Below are 21,355 nucleotides of genomic sequence, written 5' to 3'. Positions count from 1 at the left end.
CGTTAACAGATTATTGGCTTGAGATATTAATTTCTACTAAATATTTTGTTGTTCTACGTCTAGGGGCGCGTGTCGTGACAACTGCTTGCCTTAGAATACTATTGTCGTATCAAAACTGACACAAATACGTATATATAATTGAAAATTCGTATCAGCTCGAAGAATGGCTTTCACCGAATGTTAATGGGGAATCCCGGTCGAAACGTTCGTTGCTTGATTAAAGAACAAAAGAAAGCACGAGAAAGGACAGTGCTAACAACTGGGGCGTAGAAATAAAATGTTCCATAGCTGATACGAAAGAACTAGAATCGTTGTCTACTGGACGAGCTAGTGATGACAATCTACATACTAAAGTTACCCAATGTTGAATGTAATGGTCACATTGGTAACTGATTCAAAACTATTGTCCTTTCAACACAAAATCCTATTAATACTGAACTATCAAAACGTGTGAACTAGTACATTAAGATATGTAATTAAGAATATTGAAAGACACAAAGGTGTGTTTCTATGTTAGTATTACACAGTGGTGGTTACACGTTAGTATTACACAGTAGTGGTTACACGTTAGTATTACACAGTAGTGGTTACAGGTTAGTATTACACAGTGGTGGTTACAGGTTAGTATTACACAGTGGTGGTTACAGGTTTGTATTACACAGTAGTGGTTACAGATTTCCTCTTAACCTTGTGGGAAACAGGAATTTGGAAAGGTGTATTTCCATGAAATTGTGTTGTTTTTTTGTTCACCATGTTAAAGACAATAACTTTTATAGGTGTTTCTCCAGGATATCCGGAAAGTGTTGTGATGTACCTACTTTATCTTGTTGAAAACAGGAACAGTGATTCTATGATTGGCTGTAGTCCTTAAGTGGTATGGTTCTAGAATCAGGAGATCTCTGAACGGCATTTATAGTGAGTGAAAACCTTTATGGAAAGTTGGAATTTTGTTTTTGTTAAAGTATTTCACAGTATAAGTGGTTTAAGTTAGGTAGTTTGATGGTAGGGTTCATTCCGGGGTGAATTTCGATAAGCAGATGGCAGTGCGTTTGGCTTTCTTTAGGAGTTTGTGGTCCTTTGTAAGACGTGCACTGAAGAGTCACCGATGGGTTTGTATCATTTGACAGTTGTTTTGGCAGATAAACATTGTTACATATGTTAGTAATATCACATGTTTGTTATCATATTCATAAGATAAATGTGTATATTTTGGATTTTAAGGTGTACGTTTTTCTTGTTTTAAGGCACTTTTGTCGACAGTAAATTATGAGTTTGTTGTATTGGGTTCAGTTTTCATTCCTCACTTGTCTTGAGGAGATTATAGACGTGTGTTTTGTGGGGTTTAGTTTTAAAGAGAATCGTCCATTGCATCATAATAATTATGTTAATTTTATCACTTGTTTTATTTCCTCTTACAGAGCCTTGACAAACCAATTACCAAAAGATCTGCAATATCAGCGCCATCTGGAGTGAACGGGACGCTACAGAACGGAGTATTAGCACACAGCCGAACGTCACATTCAACAGTGACACCTATACAGGTGTCTGTTTCATCGTTATTAGGACCATCGCCAATGATGAACAGTCCTAGCTTCGTGAATGGGGCCTCGCCTATATCGTGTTCAGACATGTATTCAGAAAGCCTCCGTAGGCGGAAAGTTCACAGATGTGACTTTGATGGATGTGAAAAGGTATATACAAAAAGCTCTCATCTGAAGGCGCACAAGAGGACACATACAGGTAAAAGTATTGTCCTTGTTCGTTTACCCAAAGTGTTGTGTTCTAAGCTACTTTCTGAGTTGTTGAAGGCAGATCGAAGTCACGTTTTCATTTTACTTAGAATTGTTTTTATAAAAACTAATATTAGCGACAAATCGACTGTAGGCTTAATTTTCATGTTACTTAACATGATAATGTTATTTAACAGAAATGTTATTTCCAATGGTGTTAGTGATAGGACAGACCTAGTCTTAATTGTCAGGTAACATGGTGGTAGTACTAGCAAGGTTGTGATAACCAAGATGCTGGATGGATAACATGTTGTGATAACCAAGATACTGGATGGATAACAGGTTGTGACAATCAAGATACTGGATGGATAACAGGTTGTGATAACCAAGATACTGGATGGATGACAGGTTGTGATAACCAAGATACTGGATGGATAACAGGTTGTAATAACCAAGATACTGGATGGATAACAGGTTGTAATAACCAAGATTCTGGATGGATAACAGGTTGTGATAACCAAGATAATGGATGGATGACAGGTTGTGATAACCAAGATACTGGATGGATGACAGGTTGTGATAACCAAGATACTGGATGGATAACAGGTTGTAATAACCAAGATACTGGATGGATAACAGGTTGTAATAACCAAGATACTGGATGGATGACAGGTTGTGATAACCAAGATAATGGATGGATGACAGGTTGTGATAACCAAGATACTGGATGGATAACAGGTTGTGATAACCAAGATACTGGATGGATAACAGGTTGTGATAACCAAGATACTGGATGGATAACAGGTTGTGACAATCAAGATACTGGATGGATGACAGGTTGTGATAACCAAGATAATGGATGGATGACAGGTTGTGATAACCAAGATACTGGATGGATAACAGGTTGTGATAACCAAGATACTGGATGGATAACAGATTGTAATAACCAAGATACTGGATGGATAACAGGTTGTAATAACCAAGATACTGGATGGATGACAGGTTGTAATAACCAAGATACTGAATGGGTAATGGGTTGTGATAAACAAGGTACTGAATGGGTAACAGGTTGTGATAAACAAGGTACTGAATGGATAACAGGTTGTGATAATCAAGATACTGGATGGATAACATGTTGTGATAAACAAGGTACTGAATGGGTAACGGGTTGTGATAATCAAGATACTGAATGGGTAACAGGTTGTGATAAACAAGGTACTGAATGGGTAACAGGTTGTAATAACCAAGATACTGGATGGATGACAGGTTGTAATAACCAAGATACTGGATGGATGACAGGTTGTAATAACCAAGATACTGAATGGGTAACAGGTTGTGATAAACAAGGTACTGAATGGGTAACGGGTTGTGATAAACAAGATACTGAATGGGTAACAGGTTGTGATAATCAAGATACTGAATGGGTAACAGGTTGTGATAAACAAGGTACTGAATGGGTAACGGGTTGTGATAATCAAGATACTGGATGGATAACATGTTGTCATAACAATAACACTGGATGGATATCAGGTTGTCATAACAATAACACTGGATGGATATCAGGTTGTCATAACAATAACACTGGATGGATATCAGGTTGTCACAACAATAACACTGGATGGATATCAGGTTGTCATAACAATAACACTGGATGGATATCAGGTTGTCACAACAATAACACTGGATGGATATCAGGCTGTCATAACCAAGACGATACTGTAAAAGGTGTCACACGTTTCGAGATGTTTATCATATTATAATATCTTGCTGATTGGAATATCCTTTCTTTTGTCTTTTATGGAAACATGTTAGGATTTCTGGCGTGGCTCCATCCATTCACCGACGCCTATTGGTTAGTTTAAACGAACAATGAGTGAGAGCTTTCTTCTTTAACAAAATATTTTAATTGTCACCAGGTTATCGGTGATTCACGTGCCGCTTCACAACATTCTGCTATCATCATAAAACCACGTGGTTTCCATTATTGTTATCTACACAGAAACCACTGCATAAAAAACAGCACGTGGTGAGCTAAAACCAGATGAATTAAAAGCTGTGTTGTCATCTTCCAGTTAATCTCTATAGTGTATACTTGGTTTTCGTCTTTGTTTATTGTATAAGCCAGCTACATTATTTTCAACGTTCTGGTCTGTCATCGTAATTTGGGTTCGCTGTCGGTCACAGTTCACAGGTGTCCCAGCCTTGCTCACAACGACATCAGTGTTCTGACCTCCAGTTTTGATACACTTTCAACGTAGAGCTGCTTTTATTATTATTACATATTTATTTATATTATTAATATGATTGTCATCTAGCTTATATTACATCTCAGGTTTTCTAGATACAATAAAAATGAACCCTTTCGGTGTGCCTAAAAGTGAGACGTGTTTTCATTAAAACAACTTCTCAATGTTTTCACTCTACCAAAGACACGTCTGGACCCGCCAGACATGTAATACCCCCATCCTAGTGACATGCACAGTTTGGCGCGACCACTGACACCCCGGGGAAAGTGGCTGATTTAGAGGGGTTCCACTGTATATTGAAAATGAAAGTTTGTTGTGAGTTTCACAATAGATATTGTTCAGGATGAAACGGGTGTCTCCGTTAACAATAAAAAGTGTATCAGGAGTCTACATAGAAACTCCGGTACACAGAGTAATCCAATGTTCTGTCAGCTATATTACCGGTTCATTTAGAAAATTGAATGAGTTTATAAACACGCCTTCATTGTTTGACACTGTTCTCTTTGTGTTTATGTACTTCTCTTCAATGTTTAACACTGTTCCGTTTGTTTATGCACTTGTCTTTAGTATCTTACACGTACTGTTTGTGTTTATGTACTTGTCTTTAGTATTTTACACGTACTGTTTGTGTTTATGTACTTGTCTTTAGTATTTTACACTACTGTTTGTGTTTATGTACTTGTCTTTAGTATTTTACACGTACTGTTTGTGTTTATGTACTTGTCTTTAGTATTTTACACTACTGTTTCTGTTTATGTACTTGTCTTTAGTATTTTACACGTATTGTTTGTGTTTATGTACTTGTTTTTGGTATTTTACACTACTGTTTGTGTTTATGTACTTGTCTTTAGTATTTTACACGTACTGTTTGTGTTTATGTACTTGTCTTTAGTATTTTACACGTATTGTATGTGTTTATGTACTTGTCTTAGTATTTTACACGTACTGTTTGTGTTTATGTACTTGTCTCTTAGTATTTTACACGCATTGTTTGTGTTTATGTAATTTGTCTTAGTATTTTACACTGCACTGTTTGTGTTTTTATGTACTTGTCTCTTAGTATTTTACACTCACTGTTTGTGTTTATGTACTTGTCTTTAGTATTTTACACGTACTGTTTGTGTTTATGTACTTGTCTTTAGTATTTTACACTACTGTTTCTGTTTATGTACTTGTCTTTAGTATTTTACACGCATTGTTTGTGTTTATGTAACTTGTTTTTTGGTATTTTACACTACTGTTTGTGTTTATGTACTTGTTCTTAGTATTTTACACGCGTACTGTTTGTGTTTATGTAACTTGTCTTAGTATTTTACACGCATTGTTTGTGTTTATGTAATTTTCTCTTAGTATTTTACACTGTACTGTTTGTGTTTATGTAATTTGTCTTTAGTATTTTACACGCATTGTTTGTGTTTATGTAATTTGTCTCTTAGTATTTTTACACGCACTGTTTGTGTTTATGTACTTGTCTTTAGTATTTTACACGCATTGTTTGTGTTTATGTAATTTGTCTTTAGTATTTTACACCACTGTTTGTGTTTATGTACTTGTCTTTAGTATTTTAATTTGTACCTTTGTGTTTATGTGCTTTTGTTTTGGTATTTTACACCACTGTTTGTGTTTATGTAATTTGTCTTTAGTATTTTACACGCACTGTTTGTGTTTATGTAACTTGTCTTTAGTATTTTACATGTACTGTTTGTGTTTATGTAATTTGTCTTTAGTATTTTACACGCATTGTTTGTGTTTATGTAATTTGTCTTTAGTATTTTACACGCACTGTTTGTGTTTATGTACTTGTCTTTAGTATTTTACACGTATTGTTTGTGTTTATGTACTTTGTCTTAGTATTTTACACTACTGTTTGTGTTTATGTACTTGTCTTTAGTATTTTACACGTACTGTTTGGTGTTTATGTACTTGTCTTTAGTATTTTACACGTACTGTTTGTGTTTATGTACTTGTCTTTAGTATTTTACACGTATTGTTTGTGTTTATGTAACTTGTCTTTAGTATTTTACACGCACTGTTTGTGTTTATGTAACTTGTCTTTAGTATTTTACACTCACTGTTTGTGTTTATGTACATTTGTCTTAGTATTTTACACGTACTGTTTGTGTTTATGTAATTTGTCTTTTGTATTTTACACTCACTGTTTCTGTTTATGTAATTTGTCTTTAGTATTTTACACGTATTGTTTGTGTTTATGTACTTGTTTTTGGTATTTTACACTACTGTTTGTGTTTATGTACTTGTCTTTAGTATTTTACATGTACTCTTTGTGTTTATGTACTTGTCTTTAGTATTTTACACGCACTGTTTGTGTTTATGTACTTGTCTCTTAGTATTTTACACGTTACTGTTTGTGTTTATGTAACTTGTCTTTAGTATTTTACACTCACTGTTTCTGTTTTATGTAACTTGTCTTTAGTATTTTACACGCATTGTTTGTGTTTATGTGCTTGTTTTGGTATTTTTACACCACTGTTTGTGTTTATGTACTTGTCTTTAGTATTTTACATGTACCTTTGTGTTTATGTACTTGTCTCTTAGTATTTTTACACGTATTGTTTAGTGTTTATGTACTTGTTTTGGTATTTTACACCACTGTTTGTGTTTATGTAATTTGTCTCTTAGTATTTTACACGCACTGTTTGTGTTTATGTACTTGTCTCTTTAGTATTTTACACGTATTGTTTGTGTTTATGTAACTTGTCTTTAGTATTTTACACGCACTGTTTGTGTTTATGTACTTGTCTTTAGTATTTTACACGCATTGTTTGTGTTTATGTAACTTGTTTTTGGTATTTTACACCACTGTTTGTGTTTATGTAATTTTGTCTTTAGTATTTTACACGCACTGTTTGTGTTTATGCACTTGTCTCTTAGTATTTTACATCGCATTGTTTGTGTTTATGTACTTGTCTTTAGTATTTTACACATATTGTTTGTGTTTATGTACTTGTTTTTGGTATTTTACACTACTGTTTGTGTTTATGTACTTGTCTTTAGTATTTTACATGTACTCTTTGTGTTTATGTAACTTGTCTTTAGTATTTTACACACGCATTGTTTGTGTTTATGTACTTGTTTTTGGTATTTTACACCACTGTTTGTGTTTATGTAACTTGTCTCTTTTATTATTTTACAACGCACTGTTTGTGTTTATGTACTTGTCTCTTAGTATTTTACACGCATTGTTTGTGTTTATGTAACTTGTCTTTTAGTATTTTTACACGTACTGTTTGTGTTTATGTACTTGTCTTTAGTATTTTACACGTATTGTTTTGTGTTTATGTAACTTGTCTTAGTATTTTTTACACTCACTGTTTGTGTTTGTGTAATTTGTCTCTTAGTATTTTACACGTACTGTTTGTGTTTATGTAACTTGTCTTTAGTATTTTACACGTATTGTTTGTGTTTATGTACTTGTCTTAGTATTTTACACCACTGTTTGTGTTTGTGTAACTTGTCTCTTAGTATTTTACACATTACTGTTTGTGTTTTATGTACTTGTCTCTTAGTATTTTACAACGCATTGTTTGTGTTTATGTAATTTGTCTCTTAGTATTTTTACACGCAAACTGTTTGTGTTTATGTACTTGTCTTTAGTATTTTACACTGTACTGTTTGTGTTTATGTAACTTGTCTCTTAGTATTTTACACGCATTGTTTTGTGGTTTATGTAACTTGTCTTTAGTATTTTACACGTACTGTTTGTGTTTATGTACTTGTCTCTTAGTATTTTACACGCATTGTTTGTGTTTATGTACTTGTCTCTTAGTATTTTACACGCATTGTTTGTGTTTATGTACTTTGTCTTTAGTATTTTACACGCATTGTTTTGTGTTTATGTAACTTGTCTTTAGTATTTTACACGCATTGTTTGTGTTTATGTAATTTGTCTTTAGTATTTTACACCGCACTGTCTGTGTTTATGTAACTTGTCTTTAGAATTTTACACGCACTGTGTGTGTTTATGTAATTTGTCTTAGTATTTTTTTACACGTATTGTTTTGTGTTTATGTAATTTGTCTCTTAGTATTTTTTACGCATTACTGTTTGTGTTTTATGTAATTTTGTCTTTAGTATTTTACACTACTGTTTGTGTTTATGTACTTGTCTCTTAGTATTTTACACGCACTGTTTGTGTTTATGTACTTGTCTTTAGTATTTTTACACCACTGTTTCTGTTTATGTAATTTGTCTTTAGTATTTTACACGTATTGTTTGTGTTTATGTAACTTGTTTTTGGTATTTTTTACACCACTGTTTGTGTTTATGTAATTTGTCTTTAGTATTTTACACGCACTGTTTGTGTTTATGTACTTTGTCTCTTAGTATTTTACACGTATTGTTTGTGTTTATGTAATTTGTCTCTTAGTATTTTACACGCACTGTTTGTGTTTATGTACTTGTCTCTTAGTATTTTACACGCATTGTTTGTGTTTATGTAACTTGTCTCTTAGTATTTTACACGTACTGTTTGTGTTTATGTAACTTGTCTTAGTATTTTACACGCATTGTTTGTGTTTATGTACCTTGTCTTTAGTATTTTACACTACTGTTTGTGTTTATGTACTTGTCTTTAGTATTTTACTTGTACTCTTTGTGTTTATGTACTTGTTTTTGGTATTTTACACTACTGTTTGTGTTTATGTACTTGTCTTTAGTATTTTACACGTACTGTTTGTGTTTATGTACTTGTCTTTAGTATTTTACATGTACTGTTTGTGTTTATGTACTTGTCTTTAGTATTTTACACGTATTGTTTGTGTTTATGTACTTGTCTTTAGTATTTTACACGTACTGTTTGTGTTTATGTACTTGTCTTTAGTATTTTACACGTATTGTTTGTGTTTATGTACTTGTCTTTAGTATTTTACACTACTGTTTGTGTTTATGTAACTTGTCTTTAGTATTTTACACGCACTGTTTGTGTTTATGTAATTTGTCTTAGTATTTTACACGCACTGTTTGTGTTTATGTAATTTGTCTCTTAGTATTTTACACGCATTGTTTGTGTTTATGTACTTGTCTTTAGTATTTTACACGCCACTGTTTGTGTTTATGTAATTTGTCTTTAGTATTTTACACCACTGTTTGTGTTTATGTACTTGTCTTTAGTATTTTACACGCGTACTGTTTGTGTTTATGTAATTTGTCTCTTAGTATTTTTACACCACTGTTTCTGTTTATGTAACTTGTCTCTTAGTATTTTACACGTATTGTTTGTGTTTATGTAACTTGTTTTTGTATTTTACACCACTGTTTGTGTTTATGTAATTTGTCTCTTAGTATTTTACATGTACCTTTGTGTTTATGTAATTTGTCTTTAGTATTTTACACGCACTGTTTGTGTTTATGTAATTTGTCTTAGTATTTTACACGTACTGTTTGTGTGTTTATGTAATTTGTCTCTTAGTATTTTTTACACCACTGTTTCTGTTTATGTAATTTGTCTCTTAGTATTTTACACGTATTGTTTGTGTTTATGTAATTTTTGTTTTTGGTATTTTACACCACTGTTTGTGTTTATGTAATTTGTCTCTTAGTATTTTACATGTACTCTTTGTGTTTATGTAATTTGTCTTTAGTATTTTTACACGCATTGTTTGTGTTTATGTAATTTGTTTTTTTGGTATTTTACACTCACTGTTTGTGTTTATGTAACTTGTCTTTAGTATTTTACACGCAACTGTTTGTGTTTATGTACTTGTCTTTAGTATTTTACACGCATTGTTTGTGTTTATGTAATTTGTCTTTAGTATTTTACACGTACAATTGTTTGTGGTTTATGTAATTTGTCTCTTAGTATTTTACACGCATTGTTTGTGTTTATGTACTTGTTTTTTGGTATTTTACACCACTGTTTGTGTTTATGTACTTTGTCTTTAGTATTTTACACGCAATTGTTTGTGTTTATGTAATTTGTCTTTAGTATTTTACATGTACTCTTTGTGTTTATGTAACTTGTCTTTAGTATTTTACACGTATTGTTTGTGTTTATGTACTTGTTTTTGGTATTTTACACTACTGTTTGTGTTTATGTACTTGTCTTTAGTATTTTACATGTACTCTTTGTGTTTATGTACTTGTCTTTAGTATTTTACACGTATTGTTTGTGTTTATGTATATGTTTTTGGTATTTTACACTACTGTTTGTGTTTATGTACTTGTCTTTAGTATTTTACACGTACTGTTTGTGTTTATGTACTTGTCTTTAGTATTTTACACGTATTGTTTGTGTTTATGTACTTGTCTCTTAGTATTTTACACGCACTGTTTTAGGTTTATGTACTTGTCTTTAGTATTTTACACGTATTGTTTTGTGTTTATGTAATTTGTCTTTAGTATTTTACACCACTGTTTGTGTTTGTGTAACTTGTCTTTAGTATTTTACACGTATTGTTTGTGTTTATGTAACTTGTCTCTTAGTATTTTACACGCATTGTTTGTGTTTATGTACTTGTCTCTTAGTATTTTTACACGCACTGTTTGTAGGTTTATGTCAACTTGTCTTTAGTATTTTACACGTACTGTTTGTGTTTATGTAATTTGTCTTTAGTATTTTACACGCATTGTTTGTGTTTATGTAATTTGTCTTTAGTATTTTACACGTACTGTTTGTGTTTATGTACTTTGTCTTAGTATTTTACACGTATTGTTTGTGTTTTATGTAATTTGTCTTTAGTATTTTACACGCATTGTTTTTGTGTTTATGTGCTTGTCTTTAGTATTTTACACACGCATTGTTTGTGTTTATGTAACTTGTCTCTTAGTATTTTACACGCATTGTTTGTGTTTATGTACTTGTCTTTAGTATTTTACACGTACTGTCTGTGTTTATGTACTTGTCTTTAGAATTTTACACGTACTGTGTGTGTTTATGTACTTGTCTTTAGTATTTTACACGTAATGTTTGTGTTTATGTACTTGTCTCTTAGTATTTTACACTACTGTTTATGTTTATGTACTTGTCTTTAGTATTTTACACGTACTGTTTGTGTTTATGTACTTGTCTTTAGTATTTTACACGTATTGTTTGTGTTTATGTACTTCTCTTTTGCATTTTACACGTACTGTTTGTGTTTATGTACTTGTCTTTACTATTTTACACTACTGTTTGTGTTTATGTACTTGTCTTTAGTATTTTACACTGCTGTTTGTGTTTATGTACCTGTCTTTAGTATTTTACACGTGCTGTTAGTGTTTATATTTTACCACAGTATCATGAGGCTATACTTTAATGTTTTACTACAGTATCATGAGGCTATTCTTTAATGTTTTACCACAGTATCGTCAGGCTATACTTTAATTTTCACCACAGTATCGTCAGGCTATACTTTAATGTTTTACCACAGTATCGTCAGGCTATACTTTAATGTCTCACCACAGTATCATGAGGCTATACTTTAATTTTCACCACAGTATCGTCAGGCTATTCTTTAATGTTTTACCACAGTATCGTTAGGCTATACTTTAATTTTCACTACAGTATCGTCAGGCTATACTTTAATGTCTCACCACAGTATCGTCAGGCTATACTTTAATGTTTTACCACAGTATCGTCAGGCTATACTTTAATGTCTCACCACAGTATCGTCAGGCTATACTTTAATTTTCACCACAGTATCGTCAGGCTATACTTTAATGTTTCACCACAGTATCGTCAGGCTATACTTTAATGTCTCACCACAGTATCGCCAGGCTATACTTTAATGTCTCACCACAGTATCGTCAGGCTATACTTTAATTTTCACCACAGTATCATCAGGCTATACTTTAATTTTCACCACAGAATCGTCAGGCTATACTTTAATGTCTCACCACAGTATCGTCAGGCTATACTTTAATATTTCACCACAGTATCGTCAGGCTATACTTTAATGTCTCACCACAGTATCATCAGGCTATACTTTAATGTTTTACCACAGTATCGTCAGGCTATACTTTAATGTTTTACCACAGTATCGTCAGGCAATACTTTAATGTTTCACCACAGTATCGTCAGGCTATACTTTAATGTTTTACCACAGTATCGTCAGGCTATACTTTAATGTTTTACCACAGTATCGTCAGGCTATACTTTAATGTTTCACCACAGTATCGCCAGGCTATACTTTAATGTCTCACCACAGTATCGTCAGGCTATACTTTAATGTCTCACCACAGTATCGTCAGGCTATACTTTAATATTTCACCACAGTATCGTCAGGCTATACTTTAATGTTTTACCACAGTATCGTCAGGCAATACTTTAATGTTTCACCACAGTATCGTCAGGCTATACTTTAATGTTTTACCACAGTATCGTCAGGCTATACTTTAATGTTTCACCACAGTATCGTCAGGCTATACTTTAATATTTCACCACAGTATCGTCAGGCTATACTTTAATGTCTCACCACAGTATCATCAGGCTATACTTTAATGTTTTACCACAGTATCGTCAGGCTATACTTTAATGTTTCACCACAGTATCGTCAGGCTATACTTTAATGTTTCACCACAGTATCGTCAGGCTATACTTTAATGTTTTACCACAGTATCGTCAGGCTATACTTTAATTTTCACCACAGTATCGTCAGGCTATACTTTAATGTTTCACCACAGTATCGCCAGGCTATACTTTAATGTCTCACCACAGTATCGTCAGGCTATACTTTAATTTTCACCACAGTATCGTCAGGCTATACTTTAATGTTTCACCACAGTATCATCAGGCTATACTTTAATGTCTCACCACAGTATCGTCAGGCTATACTTTAATGTCTCACCACAGTATCGTCAGGCTATACTTTAATATTTCACCACAGTATCGTCAGGCTATACTTTAATGTCTCACCACAGTATCATCAGGCTATACTTTAATGTTTTACCACAGTATCGTCAGGCTATACTTTAATGTTTTACCACAGTATCGTCAGGCAATACTTTAATGTTTCACCACAGTATCGTCAGGCTATACTTTAATGTTTTACCACAGTATCGTCAGGCTATACTTTAATGTTTTACCACAGTATCGTCAGGCTATACTTTAATGTTTCACCACAGTATCGTCAGGCTATACTTTAATGTCTCACCACAGTATCGTCAGGCTATACTTTAATGTCTCACCACAGTATCGTCAGGCTATACTTTAATATTTCACCACAGTATCGTCAGGCTATACTTTAATGTTTTACCACAGTATCGTCAGGCTATACTTTAATGTTTCACCACAGTATCGTCAGGCTATACTTTAATGTTTTACCACAGTATCGTCAGGCTATACTTTAATGTTTCACCACAGTATCGTCAGGCTATACTTTAATATTTCACCACAGTATCGTCAGGCTATACTTTAATGTCTCACCACAGTATCATCAGGCTATACTTTAATGTTTTACCACAGTATCGTCAGGCTATACTTTAATGTTTTACCACAGTATCGTCAGGCAATACTTTAATGTTTCACCACAGTATCGTCAGGCTATACTTTAATGTTTTACCACAGTATCGTCAGGCTATACTTTAATTTTCACCACAGTATCGTCAGGCTATACTTTAATGTTTCACCACAGTATCGCCAGGCTATACTTTAATGTCTCACCACAGTATCGTCAGGCTATACTTTAATTTTCACCACAGTATCGTCAGGCTATACTTTAATGTTTCACCACAGTATCATCAGGCTATACTTTAATGTCTCACCACAGTATCGTCAGGCTATACTTTAATGTCTCACCACAGTATCGTCAGGCTATACTTTAATATTTCACCACAGTATCGTCAGGCTATACTTTAATGTCTCACCACAGTATCATCAGGCTATACTTTAATGTTTTACCACAGTATCGTCAGGCTATACTTTAATGTTTCACCACAGTATCGTCAGGCTATACTTTAATGTCTCACCACAGTATCATGAGGCTATACTTTAATGTCTCACCAAAGTATCATGAGGCTATACTTTAATGTCTCACCACAGTATCGTCAGGCTATACTTTAATGTCTCACCACAGTATCGTCAGGCTATACTTTAATGTTTTACCACAGTATCGTCAGGCTATACTTTAATGTTTTACCACAGTATCGTCAGGCTATACTTTAATGTCTCACCACAGTATCATCAGGCTATACTTTAATATTTCACCACAGTATCGTCAGGCTATACTTTAATGTTTTACCACAGTATCGTCAGGCTATACTTTAATGTTTTACCACAGTATCGTCAGGCTATACTTTAATGTTTTACCACAGTATCGTCAGGCAATACTTTAATGTTTCACCACAGTATCGTCAGGCTATACTTTAATGTTTTACCACAGTATCGTCAGGCTATACTTTAATATTTCACCACAGTATCGTCAGGCTATACTTTAATGTTTTGCCACAGTATCGTCAGGCTATACTTTAATGTTTTACCACAGTATCGTCAGGCTATACTTTAATGTTTTACCACAGTATCGTCAGGCTATACTTTAATGTTTCACCACAGTATCGTCAGGCTATACTTTAATGTTTCACCACAGTATCGTCAGGCTATACTTTAATGTTTCACCACAGTATTGTCAGGCTATACTTTAATGTCTCACCACAGTATCGTCAGGCTATACTTTAATTTTCACCACAGTACCGTCAGGCTATACTTTAATGTCTCACCACAGTATCGTCAGGCTATACTTTAATGTTTCACCACAGTATCGTCAGGCTATACTTTAATGTCTCACCACAGTATCGTCAGGCTATACTTTAATGTTTTACCACAGTATCATCAGGCTGTACTTTAATATTTCACCACAGTATCATCAGGCTGTACTTTAATATTTCACCACAGTATCATCAGGCTGTACTTTAATATTTCACCACAGTATCGTCAGGCTATACTTTAATTTTCACCACAGTATCGTCAGGCTATACTTTAATGTCTCACCACAGTATCGTCAGGCTATACTTTAATATTTCACCACAGTATCGTCAGGCTATACTTTAATGTCTCACCACAGTATCGTCAGGCTATACTTTAATGTTTTACCACAGTATCGTCAGGCAATACTTTAATGTTTCACCACAGTATCATCAGGCTATACTTTAATGTTTTACCACAGTATCATCAGGCTATACTTTAATGTTTTACCACAGTATCATCAGGTTATACTTTAATGTTTTTCCACAGTATCATCAGGCTAACACTAAACGGATTATTTATATTTCTCTGATTTTGTTGTTTAGTTATTTTCAATAACTCGTACATGTTTATCTTACATATATTTATCTCACCCCTCGTTTTCGTAATGTTACCCATATAAATAGGCGACCAATATTTGCAGAAAGCGGTTATGCAATTCTGAAAAAAGTCCTGTCTCTGTCAACACAATTGTTTCATCAATCTGCAAGGGTCATGTTTTTAACCGACCCTACCTGTGGGTGGGGATAACCTAGATACTCAGCACGAGAGGGCGACCTTTCGCGAGTCCAGTACCGGTCTCGTTTCTCACGGACCGACGAATATTTGTGTACACAGCACTCCCCCCCCCTCCTTCTGCTATCCCTAACATTTAAATTGTCGTTGTTACGTAGTCACGACTAAAGCAGGTCATCCACTCGTGGGAAGAAAACAAGGTAGAGGGATGACAAACCACCAAGATCTCTCACACGGTCGGATTAATAGCTTTGATTCCTCTGCTTAGGGTTACACGCAAGGCCGAAATGGTTGATACAGAAATAGCCGGTAGTAACGTTCAACCTGTTCGTGTCGGTAATCGGTGTAATTTAGAATCATTCTTCTTGCGGTAAACTGGCTTACGTATAATGACGAAAATTTTGTAGAGATTTTCCAGGTGAACGTGATTTTAAACAAGTAGTTGATCCTGCGGTTTTGTGGTAAATCATAAAGGAAACTGTTTAGTCGTTTTATTCTTTATTAAGATGGGTTGAACAAATTTAGATTAATGTTTAGACTTTTAGACCTGTGGATCAATGTTGCTTATCTTAGTTTCCTATGTGTTTGCTACCAGTTAGATTAATGTGTCAGGTTTAGTTATCGATGTGCTTGCTACCCGTATGATTATTGTGTTAGGTTTAGTTATCGATGTGCTTGCTACCCGTATGATTAATGTGCTAGGCTTAGTTCCCTATGTGTTTGCTACCTGTATAATTAATGTATTAGGTCTAATTCTCTAAGTGCTTCCCACCTTTGAGATTAAAATGTTAAGTTGTTAGTTTTCGAAGTGCTTGTTACCTGCGTAATTAACATGTTAGGCTTAGTTCTCGACGTACTTGTTCCCTGTGTGATATCAATTACTAGATGTCTCCGATAGATTCATTGTTACTTCTACTCTCATATCTCTTGTTGTTCTCCGTGTAGAAACTTATACCATGTTAAAAAAAAGCCCGGATGTAGCTTCCTCTCTTAAGAATTGTAGTGATCTGATAATGTATGAACATCAAAACTCCTGAGGGCCGTTGTCTTTCTCATAAATTGCAAGCTCTACCTGAAGAATTTTAAAAATTCATTTGATCCGTTCATAAATTAGTGTTATGTTGTGAAGTCCGGGTTCCTAGGTGAGTAGACATCAGTCCAGTATTGTATATCTTCACAGTTGTTGTAACCGCTTCATATCTAAGTCAGCTGCGATCTAAATCATAAACCGGCTTCCCTTAATGCAATTAAGTCTCCTAGTGTTCAGCCACCATAGAGTTGTATTTTAACAGATACAATTCTGCCTCGGCCACTAACCGCAACGCCCCCCAGTGAGAAAGAATGCTGCGAGTCTTCCTTAGCCACTAGGCCAAGCAGTGTCGCAGCTTAAATTTTGAACAGTATTATATAAAACCTGTAGTTTTACTAGTTTGTTAGTTACGTATATGCTAATTAATTTGACTTTTCTTAATAAAGTGTCAAACACTCACGAAATTAAAAAAAAATCGTTTAATTTTAGAGTGAAAGCGTGTCACGACTGGGTTATTTTAATCACATTAAAATAGCCTAATTGAAATTTGTTTTATGTTACCTCTTAGCCCTACTTGCCATCTGGTTGTAAAAAATCACCTGGTTTATAAGACAATGTACTCCACCTTGACGTCACCAGAACTTCATGGTTTTTTCTAATATCTGTAGGTTTTTCTACAGCTGCTTCATTATTCAAGTTGAATCTCTCCAGAGTTTGGTGTTTTATGTTCCGTAAAGTAGCACATGGAAACTAAGTAATAGGTTTGTAAACGTAGTTCATACCAGTACAGACAAGATCAGTGACAAAAAGTTTTAAACTAAACCGTTGTTTTCCCGCGCGACTTGTTTTGTTTTTTAACACCAGGTTCTCTTTGTGCTATTTAGTCATTTTGTACGTACTATATTATGCATTATAATATTTTAGTTGATTTCAAGTGTGTCTTACTTTCTCTGCCACCGAATATCGAGGATATCAGAACCTCGAGTTTTATTAGCTTAAATGTGTGGCCTTTAAAACAGTATTACTCAATTACCGATTTGTTGGACTTTTATTTTAATGAACGTTATTCTAATAGATGCGCTGAATTAAAAAAATTATATATGTATTTCCTGAATTAAACTTATTATTGTTCTTTACAGATAAAAACAGAAATTAATTTAAATAATTAATCCTTCAAATTTATCCCCGAAAAAAAAATATGTCTCAGGAAACTAAATCTACATCAAATTTTTTCAGAGTAGAAAACACCGCAAGACGTAGAAAATATAATGAAAACAAACAAGTATTCAAAATAAGTAAAAACACGTCTATAATTAATGTAAATATTTTTTGTCACAGACGTGTGTTTTACTTACTTTGAGCACTTTTTAATTATTCTTTAAGTCAAGTTTGTGCCTAACCGAACAATATGAAAATGTCAGAAGAGCTTCTGTCACGGGTAGCATTCAATTAGAGGGAAATGGGGAACCTGGTTAGAAGGAGCAACACGCCCTCTGAAAAAAAAAAGTCTGTATACTGTTGTTCAAAAAAATACACAATCATCGAACGTCATAAATATGAACCTAAATTAATGGATGCACAGCAGTGGACTGAAACAGTTATTTTGTGGTAGACGTTTTATCTGTGTGAATTATTTTGGCGTCATAAAAACCTAAGTTGCGATCTGTTTAAGAAAATGATATTTTTAAATTCATGTTTTAATTTCAGTACTTTTTTTACAATTTCTCCAAAGAAATGTACACATTTTTTTAACTCAGGGCATGAAACTGTATTAAAATAACGTTTATTGAAATAAAAATTTGACAGTTGATCAACCGAAAAGTGCCTAACGTTAAAAAAAAGCCTAAAATTAGGGTTACTGTTAATGTAAACCGGGAATTTTTTTCTTCTCGCATCTCTCTTAATTTTTCCATTTCGGTTTCAAAATCTGAAGCGTGTAAAATTAGGCCTATTGGTTTCAGTGCATCAAAAATAATAATCTAAAATTTTAGCTACCTACTGCTTTGTAAGCACGAATGTTCTGAAGAGTATACCATGTTTAGTACACTTGCGTCAGAAATAGGTCCAGTATTAGAGTTTGAACTATACGGAGTACAACGTGACGTTTTAAAGTAGTTGTAGGCTGAACTAGATGTTCTCGTAATGATCTATATACACAAACTACTTAAAACACTCAATAGTAGCAGGTTCTAACTTAACTTGAAAATCCTTCCACTTGCTTTACAGGTGAGAAGCCCTATACTTGTACCTGGGAAGGTTGCACGTGGAAATTTGCGAGGTCAGACGAGTTGACCCGTCACTACCGCAAACATACGGGTCAAAAACCATTTAAGTGCCAGCTATGTCAAAGGTCATTTTCCCGCTCCGATCATCTCTCTCTTCACATGAAAAGACACTAGACACGTGTTTTATCGGTGAGTAGATGTGGAAATCTGTTATCTATATTATATTAATCACCAGTCGTCCAATAGATAACCCTGTAGAACTAATGTCGCTTTTAATGCCTCGAGATAAGCCTAATTTGAAAACTTACTTTCTACATCAAACTATTATTTTAGTGTTTTTTTCAGTACCAGGATCACGTGACAGACGTAGTTATTTATTATTAGTGTAGAGTGTTCGATCCTTGTTGGTCATCTGTTAATAAGTGCTTCCTATATTCTTACAGACCACTGAAAATTAACTACATTACGAAAGTGGCTCATTCCGGTGTTTCGTAGAATTTGTTTTCAACTGTTTCACTCACGACGACCATGACGTCAGCTGTTTATGACATGCTAGCACCCTCTGCCAGATTTTTACCTGCCAACCTGGGCCCTGCGTTGGATTGCATGTCTCAGAGACATTTGTAAAATAGTTTTTGTGAAGAAAAAATATTTAAAAGAATTCAGCCAGAATTGACCTTTTGAAGAAGGATTACGGAGCTTTAGATACTTGTACTGGCCAGTCTACGCTGCCGTCTTTTAGCGCCCACTGTCGGGCTTCCCAGTTTTCGTCCATGAGAAGTGATTCAAAGCTCCGCTCGAGCTATTTAAGGCCAGTTGATACCCTCTCTGTAGGGTAAGGTGCTTCACTCACCTGCTTGATGGTGATAAGTCAAAAGTTCACCGTCAGATGGATTCATCTTGCAAATAAAAAATATATATAGAAAATTTATATAGATATACATAATAAAGGTTGCTCAGTGTCTTTGTGTATGAATGGAACTGTAAAGTTACTAATGTATTGACGTTGACTTGTGTTTAAAATAACGACTTTATAATTAAGGCTTTGTTCATACCAGTCAAATTACTTATTTTCAGTAATGATTTCAAACTGGGCTTAAATTTATTGTTAATTAGGGCGTGAGAAGCAAAATTTTATTCCATTAAAGATACTTTCAAATTTGGTAATGAAAAATTTCTATGTAATAACCAACGCATTTTCTTTGCCTTATCGTGAATATGTTTTTTGTATTGTTAATTTTGCATTTCTTTTTTATATTTCACTATTAATAACGTAAAATGGCCACTGGCAGAAACTATAATTGTTTTAAAAATATATATATTCCAACGACAAGTGCTGCCATCTAGTGGTATACATTTCCAACATATAATTTATATGATATAATGACGTTTATAATTAAATTTTATTTACGTAAAGACAGTGGTTCTTATTACACAGAACTGTATTCTTATATGCGCTAATGAAAATGTTATAGGTTTGGGTTTCGTTACAATGTTTTCACATTATAGATTCTGTGATATCAAATCTTAACGCTCGACATCTGTGGTGATAGAAGTCGTGAGACTGTCTATTTTTTATATATATTCAGTAATTTAGAAGTATAAATATATATGACGTCACTATGGTAAAATAATACCAAAAGTAAATTTTCGTAGCTTCGAATGTAAAGTTGACGAATTCAGCACATGCGTGCCGATCGAAAGTACGTAGACAGTCACTTGCATGTGCAGTCGAAACCTAAAATGTAGGTTACAGTATTTATATGAATCAATATTCCTACTCTCTCAACAAGAGTGCCGCTCAATTTGCACCTTTACTATGTTGCCTTGCTCATCAGGGTTTCAGCCTTGAATGTTTTATAAAATAGGATTCTTTATTACATTAGAGTGCTTACCAGTGTTCAAGCTATAGACTCAGAAACATGGTTCTTTACGAATGAGATATTTGCAAAGCCCGACTCTAGTTCAAAATTTAAGTAACAAATCTAACAACTAAAGCAATAACTTTGACATCTCTCGAGTGGATTAGGTTGTCTCAAAGTAAAGTTATCCATTAAAATAACGTTAGCGGCTTTCCTATATCAAAATTAACACCAGACGACGAAGTAAACAAAGAAATGAAACTGTTGGTTACAAACCTTCGGATTCAATTCTCTTGTTTAAAGATAAGACCTAACGAAGTGACAGAAAAGTTACATTTGTGTCTAATAATTATTACCACGTTTCATTTCATTACGTTTCTTTCCCTACAGCTCCGCGAAATGACTGAGCTGTCTTATATTCGATATATTTCACCTGATGCTCTGTTTTTACGTTATTTCTATCAGTGTCTTGACAGATATAATTTTAAATAGCAGTACAGTGGAACCTCTCTAAGCGGCCACCCCTCATATTCGGTCACCCCTTGAAAGCGGTCATCCAATCACAGTCCTTTTTTGTGTTTACATAATCCTTAATTATGTACAGTGGAACCCCTCTAAAGCAGCCACTTTCTAGACTGAGACAAACTGGCCTGACTAGAGGGGTTCCACTGTACTTGGCGGGACAGAGGTTAATACATGTTTAATCGCGACTGATATTAAATACAATTTTAATTAATACAGTATTAGATATTTCAAATCCTGCCCACAACTAAATGACTTCTCACTTTTGTATGTCGTGAGATTTTCACGTATTAAATAACTTCTTGTTACCAACAACTTTTATACTCTGAA

At 34.0% G+C, this 21,355-nt stretch overlaps 2 protein-coding genes across 2 annotated transcripts in view; both read left to right on the top strand.

Annotated features, from left to right (window-relative positions):
* The window catches only part of LOC143247856 (uncharacterized), a 393,539-nt gene extending 391,980 nt beyond the window's left edge, over window positions 1-1,559 (top strand). Inside the window, exon 5 of the mRNA XM_076496404.1 lies at window positions 1,419-1,559. Within this exon, the coding sequence (XP_076352519.1) occupies window positions 1,419-1,473 (55 nt within the window). The 3' untranslated portion in view covers window positions 1,474-1,559. The remainder of the gene's footprint in view (window positions 1-1,418) is intronic.
* Window positions 1,430-19,858, top strand: LOC143247857 (Krueppel-like factor 3). The gene is made up of 3 exons (XM_076496406.1): window positions 1,430-1,740; window positions 18,643-18,830; window positions 19,085-19,858. The coding sequence occupies exons 1-2, from the start codon at window positions 1,575-1,577 to the stop codon at window positions 18,813-18,815; spliced, it is 339 nt and encodes a 112-aa protein (XP_076352521.1). The 5' UTR covers window positions 1,430-1,574; the 3' UTR covers window positions 18,816-18,830; window positions 19,085-19,858.
* The last annotated feature ends 1,497 nt before the right edge of the window (window positions 19,859-21,355 follow it).

This window comes from Tachypleus tridentatus, chromosome 3, assembly GCF_004210375.1.
Source record: "Tachypleus tridentatus isolate NWPU-2018 chromosome 3, ASM421037v1, whole genome shotgun sequence".
Classification (NCBI taxonomy): Eukaryota; Metazoa; Arthropoda; class Merostomata; order Xiphosura; family Limulidae; genus Tachypleus; species Tachypleus tridentatus.
The sequence above is the reverse complement of the archived record's forward strand: the minus strand, read 5'-3'. Positions and strand labels throughout refer to the sequence as shown.